The sequence below is a fragment of the Geospiza fortis genome, unplaced genomic scaffold (genome assembly GCF_000277835.1).
Source record: "Geospiza fortis unplaced genomic scaffold, GeoFor_1.0 scaffold72, whole genome shotgun sequence".
Lineage (NCBI taxonomy): Eukaryota > Metazoa > Chordata > Aves > Passeriformes > Thraupidae > Geospiza > Geospiza fortis.
The window spans coordinates 2,567,389-2,576,354 of record NW_005054338.1 but is presented as its reverse complement, the minus strand read 5'-3'; the positions used below and the strand labels follow the sequence as shown (position 1 = coordinate 2,576,354).

At 44.4% G+C, this 8,966-nt stretch overlaps 1 protein-coding gene across 1 annotated transcript in view; it reads left to right on the top strand.

The window, feature by feature from the left end:
* DUSP27 (dual specificity phosphatase 27, atypical) overlaps nt 1-8,762 on the top strand; it is a 9,621-nt gene extending 859 nt beyond the window's left edge. Inside the window, exons 2-5 of the mRNA XM_031058137.1 lie at nt 1,659-1,753; nt 2,572-2,803; nt 3,566-3,783; nt 5,750-8,762. Coding sequence (XP_030913997.1) covers nt 1,659-1,753; nt 2,572-2,803; nt 3,566-3,783; nt 5,750-8,577 — 3,373 coding nt within the window. The 3' untranslated portion in view covers nt 8,578-8,762. The remainder of the gene's footprint in view (nt 1-1,658; nt 1,754-2,571; nt 2,804-3,565; nt 3,784-5,749) is intronic.
* The last annotated feature ends 204 nt before the right edge of the window (nt 8,763-8,966 follow it).

Below are 8,966 nucleotides of genomic sequence, written 5' to 3'. Positions count from 1 at the left end.
CTGACTGTAGGACATTGCAGAAAAATTGAGTACTTATTTCATTTAACAACATGTATTTCAAAATTGTTTAGGAAGATCACTGAGCTCACATAAAGTAAAATTATGTATTGTAAATTATGTATTGAGCTCTCTCCTACTGCTCAAAATGAAAAGAAATTCCCTTCCCTTCCCTTCCCTTCCCTTCCCTTCCCTTCTCCTTTTTTTGTCCCTTTTTTCTTGCTGTCAGTGGCAAAACACAGTGATGAAAATGTCAAGATCCTTCCCAGCCAGAAGGGGGTCCTTGAAAGACCCAGGCTTGGGCAGATCTGTGTTTCACAGAGGCTCAGGGCAGCTACAGGTAAAATGTGTTGAGCCTGTGGTGGCAGATTATTGCCAACTGCTACCTTTTTATTGAGCTTGGAGGCAGCCTTTACAGCAAGAGGAATCGAAGGCAGGGCACAGCTGCAAATTTGTGTCAGCTCCTGTAAATGAGACTGAGACTCCCCTTGCTCATCTCATAAACTCTTCTGAAGAACTAGAAAAGGATTACTTGCAGTCACGGTTGACAAGTGCTGGAACTCAACTAAATGACCTGGATGAGCTTGTTAAGTGGTTTCCGATGGCTGTGCCCTCTGTTTTGATTCTGGAGCCTGAAAGCAGTTCAGCTCTCCAGACACTGCTGCACCCTGACTGCATGTTAATCACCCTCCCTCTCCTGCTTTAATTAAACAAAAACAAACAGTGTCTTGCAAGTCTGCAAGCCTTGCATTGCCAGAGAGCGTCTGTGATGGCAGCAAACTTGTCCTTGTGATTTGTACCATCTATTTGGAAGGCAGTGTAGAGGGTGTAGATCAGGGAAAAAGCTCTGTAAAATATTTTCTTAAGATGGTCTGAGAGACTGAATCTTCTTGGACTGTATAGGTGGACCCAGAGGGAAATATACTTGTTTTTAAGGTTGTGGCCTTTTTTGCTTAACAAAAACTTATTACACTATGTCAAATAACACTTCGAAGGTGTTTGTGGGTGTCATGGTGGTTTCTGACCCACAGTTACATAACACTGAATGAGTGGAGAGACTGATCACAGGTTCATGCTCTGAAGTGCCCAAGGTACAAAGTACTGAGGGAGAGATTCATGGGCTTCAATCTCAGTGCTTGCACTGCAGCTTGTGGTAACTCAAAGGATGCTTGCAGGCAATTAACTGGCAGAAAGAAAACCCAACAGTTTTCTAGCACAATCTGTTTTGAATTACTCAATAAATTCTAGTTAGAGCCATGTTTATGTCTGTCTGTCTAAGTGGGAGTTACTTGTGAGGCTATTTCTTGTGATCCATCCCCCTCCCAGTCTCAAACCAGACACTGATGTTCTCTACCCATAAACTCCTCCACCAGGCAATTTGATTGCACTCCCAGCCCACTGCAACTTCTCCCCATGGGACCTGTCTGCATCCTGCAAACACTGGATGCTAAGGCATCTTTGAAGCCTGTAGTGCCCTGCTAGAGATCGGGGTGGGAATGAGACGTGGGAGAAGAGCTGGGACTTTCCTTCTACAATCAAAGAATCCTCCCTGCTCCAGTTCCCTGCTGTTCCTCTCTGGAATGGGTGAAGAGGGCTGAAGTCGTGGGGATGGGATCCCAGTGAAGGGCATTTGCCTAACTGGCAGTGTGGTTGCTTGGCAGGTATTCAGTGATATCAGACACTGACACAGAGAGCATCTTCATGGAGCCAATCCATCTGTCATCTGCTGTGGCTGCCAAACAAATCATCAGTGAAGGTAAGAGACTATGCAAGTTACAGAGACCTGAAGCTGCACTTGCTTTGCCTTTCTCATCTACAGATCCTAAATGATAAAAAAGCCCTTATGAGAAAACTCCATCTGAAGTAGAGAAAGACAGAACAACTTACAGAAAGGTTTGGTGACTTCCTTTGAAGCTGTGCAATGAATCTGTGGCAGAATTGTGTACTGCAGGGGAAAAGTTTGAGTGCTGGTTGCTTGCTGCAACAAACTAAATTAGACTAGAATGGAATAGAACAGAACAAAATGGAGTATTTCAGTTTAAAGGACATATGTGATCATCTAAGTCCAACTATCAGGGCTGACCAAAAGTTAAATCATATTATTAAGGCACTGTCTAACATCTCTTAAACACTGTCAAGGATAGGGCATTAACCACCTCCCTAGGAAGCCTATTCTGGTGTTTGACCACCCTCTCAGAGAGAAAGTGCCTCTCAATGTCCAGTCTGAATCTCCCCAGCTCAGCTTTGAACCATTCCCACATGTCTGATCACTGGGTACCAGGGAGAAGAGCCCAGCAGCTCCCTCTCCACTTCCCCTCTTCTGGGCCTGGAATAAGGGTGCTCTTAACTCCCAGGCCTTTGGCCAGCGTGGGGCTGAGTGCAATGTGCCCTTCTCATTGCTGATTACCCTGAGGCAGTTCCTAGGTGAACACGTACCTGCCCACATTGCAGACAGAGCAGGGTGATATTTCTGGGGAAGAAAAGCCACAAGGCTTGTCCCAGGCACAAGTAATGATAGCTCATACATTTGCATTGTTCTTGTGTGCTTTTAGTTACAATGTCAGTTTATTCCAGAGCTGAAGACAAAGAACGTCAGGGTGGACTCGGTGTGTCCCAGGATGTTGGAGTCTGCGCAGCAGCTGATGGTGGAAGACCTGTACAACCGAGTTAAGGAGAAGATTGATGACACCAGCTTGTTTAACACGCCGTGTGTGATGGACTTGCAGAGGGCACTCATGAAGGACAGGCTGGAGACCCCCAGGGACGCTGTGGATGAAGTCTGGCCTAATGTCTTCATAGCAGAAAAGTGAGTGTCGGCTTCCGTCATCAAGCTGCACGAGATTCCCAGTAAAGGGTCAAATGGAACCACTGAAGGCATAACATGTATTACATGCATCTAATACCTTTCATCCCTAGAGAGCCCTAAAGTGTTTTTCAGACTGTGCTCACAGAAATCTCTATGCACTGGAAAGTAAATACTTCTGGAATAGAATCAGCAGCTTTCCTATGCTGTTTAGATGCTTCAACAGCTTAGGAGAGGAAAAGACAAATAAGCCCAAATTCCACTGTTCTGATTGGAATTTGGCCCTAAAATTGGAACTAAAGTCTTTGGTATATAAAAGGGAGTTTAAAAGGTAATGCCAAAGCAAATGGCAAGTAAACATGATTAGGTCTCCTGTACCATGGTTCAGCTATATGAGATACCTGTGTAAGTGATCAGACAGAATTAGAAGGGGATATAGAGTCAAGCATCAATTATGGAGTAGTAAAAATTGATAAGTAAGTACATGGCCTGATCCTAGGATAGCAGTATGAGTTTTAGACCAAGCTGGAATGGAAGCAGAGCATATGGCTCTACAGGTGAATGCATGCTTCTTGTTTTCTTTTCACAGTGAGTATTGGAAAGAGATACCTGTAGAACTCTGTAGAAAGGACATTGAGGTCTGAGTGGTGCCTCATGCTGAATGAGTTACATGGACTGGGAGTTACGTAGACCTTGTAGCATGCAGCTCTTTTCCCTCCTAAAATAGGGGCACTGATATCTAACATGTTTTTTCCTTTTCTGCAGAAGCGTTGCAGTGAACAAAAGCCGTTTGAAGAGACTGGGGATCACCCATGTCCTGAATGCAGCTCATGGCACAGGTGTCTACACAGGAGCAAGTTTCTACAATGGTCTCAATATCCAGTACCTGGGCATTGAAGTGGATGATTTTCCAGATACAGATATCTCCAAACACTTCCGCCCAGCTGCCGAGTTCCTTGATGAAGCCCTGCTGACTTACAGAGGTAAGAGGAGAAGATTGAAGTGATTCCAGGTTGCTTGGGAATTAACAGGGAGAAACCTTACTCTGATAAACAGCTGATACGCCACGTTTGTAATGGGGTAGAAGGCAGAGCCTTTGCCCTCTGCATGACAGTGAACATCTCCTGCCTGTTTCTGCCCAGTCTCATTCAAAACAGGAGGGAGCAAACTGGTAAGGGGAGGCAGCCCAGCAGCCCCATGGCTTCAGGTTCAAAGTGGCTGCAAGTCAGCTCTTGCAGCTGATTTGAAAAAAACTGACTATAGCAAAGAGTAGAATCCCTGCTCTAATACATTTTTTAAAAATATTGATAGTCTATAATACTATATAAATAGAGATAGGTATATTCCTGTGCTCTGCATGTTTCAGTTTCGCTATGATGCCATAAAGCAGGCTGATTTACTAGAACAACCCAAGTGGCTGAGTTGAACCTCTGGGTGTCTACATCCAGGCTGCTGTCAGATTTGCTGCACTTCAGTTCCATGGCAATTGTTATTCTGTGGACCTCCAGTGCACACTGGTCATTTTGTTGCAAATTCAGTGGACAGTTAGAAATATCTTTTTGCAGTTCAGTATCGAAAGAAGCACCAGGGTCTCTGATATCACTGATACTCTTCATATAAATTGTCAATTAATCTCATTTCTCTAGAGAGGCAACAGATTACCTCCTAGCAGTAGTGACAGTAAGAAAAGTGTAAAGTTTTGTTAGCATGCAAGGAATGTTGAGCCAGTTTTAATAGCTCAACAACACGAGGAGGATGCACCAAGGCAGATGAGCCTTGGAAGAAATGAAAGGAAGGAATCTCCCCCTCTTGGTGAGCTGTTAGGTTGGCTTAGCTGGCTGGTAAAACACTTGGAAAGCAACCAAGACTTTTGATGCTAAGGTATTAAAGAGATTTCAAGATTGGAGGAAGAGGTTCATTAGCTAAACCTCTTGTGGTAACATATCAGCAGTTAGAAAGATGATGCTTAAATTGGCTTCATTAAGTTTCAGTGCAAACAGATTGATTAAACTGGAGTTTATCACACATTTAGAAGCAGTAATTTCAGTTGTTTGCAAGCTAGCAAAGCCTCATTTACACTCTCTCCATATTTACAAGCTTTTCTTAGCTGTAATTTGCCATACAAGTAACTTAAACCCCAAACAATTTGTCTGTGCCAAAGCTTGGTTTTCTGCAAGAGGTAGTAAATGCTATAAAATAAAGCAGATCCTCACTTTTGATTCTTGCCATACAGTTACTGGTGCAGGACAGTGGTCCCAGTAGTTTGAAGCACCTGGATCAGTTTGTCAGCATCAAAATCAGCTCTTTTCTGATAGTTACTTGGTTCTGTTCTTGTAGGACATAACAGGACTTTGGCCTCCAGCCAGTCTTCAATGTAAGTGTCTGAGGGTACCTTGCAAAACTCATCCAGATTCTGGCAAAAATACTATTAAATTAATATAAAATTGTTATTTAAGTCCTATAATGTCCCTTATAGAAAAAATAAGTTACATGCTTATCTTCCCATTACCTTCACGGAGGCTAATGCTAATATCTCATTTTTTACATATTGAGAAAAAAGCATGGAAAGCTTAAATGTCTGACCCTCTGTCAACCAGCAAGTCAAGAATATCTCACTTGCCTTTCTAATACATATTAGAAGCTTTTTGACTATTTGAGTAAGTGAAGTGTGTAGGCGAAAATACAAATACTATTTAGATTGTTTGGAAATGTGCCTGCCCACAGTTTTTGAGACTAAAACTCAAAAACTAAAAAAATGTGCTTTTTATTCATATATATCCATATTTTTATTAAGGTAAAGCTAGTGAATATTTAGTGTTGGTTTCAGTCTCTGAAACATATAATTGGTGTAGTTTTTAACACTATGCAGAGAATGCTTTTGTGCTACATACCAGAGCATCCTGTCTGCTATTGGAAATAGCTGATGCCTTTCATATTCGCTGTCTGTAGGCAGAATCCTTGTCAGCAGTGAGATGGGGATCAGCCGCTCAGCTGTGCTGGTGGCTGCCTACCTGATGATCTACCACCACATGACCGTTCTGGAGGCTCTGATGACCCTGAGGAAGAAGCGTGCCATCTACCCCAACGACGGTTTCCTGAAGCAGCTGCGGGAGCTCAATGAGCAGCTCTTGGAGGAGCGAGAGCTGGAGCGTTCTGGAGATGAGGACGTGACTCCAAGCCAAAGTCCTCTTCCCTCTGCAGGGACTTCTTCACAGCTGTCTGGAGCTGGGGACTCAGGGAGCATCAAGGGAGCCAAAGCCCACTCCATCACAGTAGAAGAAGAAGACACCAGCAGCATTCTGGGTAGTTTTATGAGCTCTTCATCAGTGGAAAAAACTAGCTGGGTTTCCAAACACTCCACCCTGATCACTGAGGAGGAAGAGGAACAATTGTATGAGGAATGGAGGAAGAAACAAGGCCTATCTGTAAAGGAAGCAGGAGTTCACTATGAAAGAAGAACATCTCCAAAGCATCTGGATCAGGAAGAGGAGCAATCTGATGAGGATGTGGAACGGAGGATCCACGACTGGCAGCGCAGAAATGAGAAATACCAGATGGCAGGTACAGCCAGGGAGGAGGATGGTGAATGCAGCATGGGAGGAAGACCTTACCCATCAGGTGAATTCAGTGATGTTGAGAGCGTGAGCAGTTTTGAGATCCGAACCCTAAAAAAGCAGCTGGAAGCCAGTAGCTTTAGCAGGATGAGGAGGAGCCGCACAGACTCTGTGTCTTCTGAGAGCACCTGGGACATGTGGAATCAGAGGCTTCTGGAGATTGAGAAAGAAGCTGCTCAGAGGTATCATTCTAGGAATAAAACCTGTGGGGAAAGACAATCCCCAGAAACGGGAAGAAAGGAGAGGGATGTGGATGAGGAGAGTGTGTTTTCAGACTCCTCCTGTAGCTCCTTCTACAATTTCTGCCAAAAGAACAAGGACAAGTTGACTCCTCTAGAAAGGTGGAAGGTCAAGAGGATCCAGTTTGGCTTTCACAAGAAGGATTTAGAACCATCATCTGCACCATCTCCAGCAGAGGATGGCAGCCAGGCAGGTCAGGAGGAAACAGAAGGGAAGAGTTTGTCAGATATTGATCTGACTGCTTACCAGGCTTGGAAAGTGAAGCGGCAGAAGAAGGTGGGCAGTGAAAGCAGCAAGGAAGAATTTGTGGAATTTGCCAAAACTGAGGATTCTGCTTCAGCTAAAAAGAGGCAGAGGCGTGTAGAGCTCCTTGAACGTTCAAAGAAAATTTTAGAAGAAAGCCAGTCCATGTGCAGCTGGGAGACAGAGAGTACAATGAGTGGGAGTATTCCCCTGTCAGCTTTCTGGTCTTCAGCGCCTTCTGCAAGCGGTGCTGACGATGCAGCTTCTGCCCTGAGCATGCAGACAAATCATTCATCTTTGTCACAGGCCAGGAGTTGTACTGGAGCAACGCAGATGCCAAATATACCCCTTCCCAATCTCCCAGTTGGCCCAGGTGACACAATATCCATGGCAAGCATTCAGAACTGGATCGCTAACGTGGTCAGTGAAACCATTGCTCAAAAGCAGAATGAGATCCTGATGCTGTCCCGTCCATCGTCCGCCATGGCCTCCCTGTCTGGAGACCTTGGCAGGCGAGCAGATGATGACAAAGTTTCTCTTCTCAGTGCTCAGAGTGGCTCATCCCTCACTGCCTCTCAGCTCCACCAGCAGGACCTGCGCAGGGCTGAGTCTCAGTCTGTGCTGTCCTGCAACACCTCCGTGAGCGCAAGGACAGAAGGGACTGCTTCAAACATGAAGATGACCCAGACAAGCAAACCACTGTACAGCCTCTTTGCTGATGATGTTGACCTAAAGAAACTCAGGAGGAAGGAGAAGGAGATGCAAATGGAAATGAGAGAAAAAATGTCAGACTACCAAATTGAAAAGGTGATCAGAGACAATAAACGCAGCACTTTATTTAAAAAAAAGGTGACCAAAGCAGAGGAAGATGAAACAGAAGATGACAGAGAGAGTACAACAAACAGCCACAGGCGTCCCTTGCAAGCAGATTTTGACAGAACTGATGCAGTCTTTGATCTGTCCAGTCAACCTGCAACCTCAGGTGCACCAAAGTCAGAGGTAGATACTGATATTACCAAGTGGCTCAATGGCCTGAAAGCAGAAAGAGAACCACCATCATATTATGATCAGACTGAGAAAGCTAGAGAGAAATATAGATCATCCAGAGTTAGACAGATGGATTCTGAGACATCCAGTTACAGATTCTGCAGATCCCAAAGAAAAGAGCTAGATAGCTGTTCTTCCTATGAGTCAACAGGAGATTCACTGAGAACCATGTCAAGATTTTCCTCTGCTTCTGCAAAAGAGGACAAAAAGATGTACAAGTTCACAAGGTCCAGGGTCAGTGAGACAAGTTCCAGAGGAAGCAGCCCAGATCTGCATGTTTTCAGCCAGTCACCTGAACCACCCTTTGACTCTGAATCCCCTGAACCATCTACACAGAGCCGAGTTAGAGCTCATCACGTGGAGGCATGTGAAGAGGAGGCCAGGTCAGACGTGTCAGAGTGTGGAGCAAAGAGAAAGTTCACCCAAAGCTTTTCAAAGTCTGAAGAGGATGGAAAGAAGGAGGCAAAAGTGGAGCAAAGTGAAGAAAGGTTTGCATCTAGGCAGGTCTCTAAGTACAGGCGAAGCACACGTAAAGAAGAGGAAGAAGAGATGGATGATGATGCCATTATTGCTGCTTGGAGAAGCCGACTAGAAGAAACTACAGCAAAGCTCCAGCGGAGAAGGGAAGAGTGACCAAGATCAGACTACAGGAGCACAAGCAGAGCCATAGAGTCCCTGAATCACTCACTCATCATTATATTTTTTATAATCCTTTGTGGTTTGTAGGGCATTTCCTGCAGATAGTTCTCTTCTTAATCAAAAGCGATGAAGGGAAGAGGTCAAGTTCTGCAAGTGTTTGTGGTTTGTCAGAAAGAAGATGCTGGTATTAAATGATCAATGTAGGTAGAAACGCAATGTTAGAAGCCATTAGGAGCCAGACGATGTTTCAGCAGCAAAAGTAAAGAACGGTGACACCTCAAGTCAAAGTCAAAAGACCAATCATATCCCATTTTGGTTATTTCAATTTCCTAGTGTTGTTAAAGACTGGACATGTTTTTTCTAGGATCTTTTTGATCATAAAT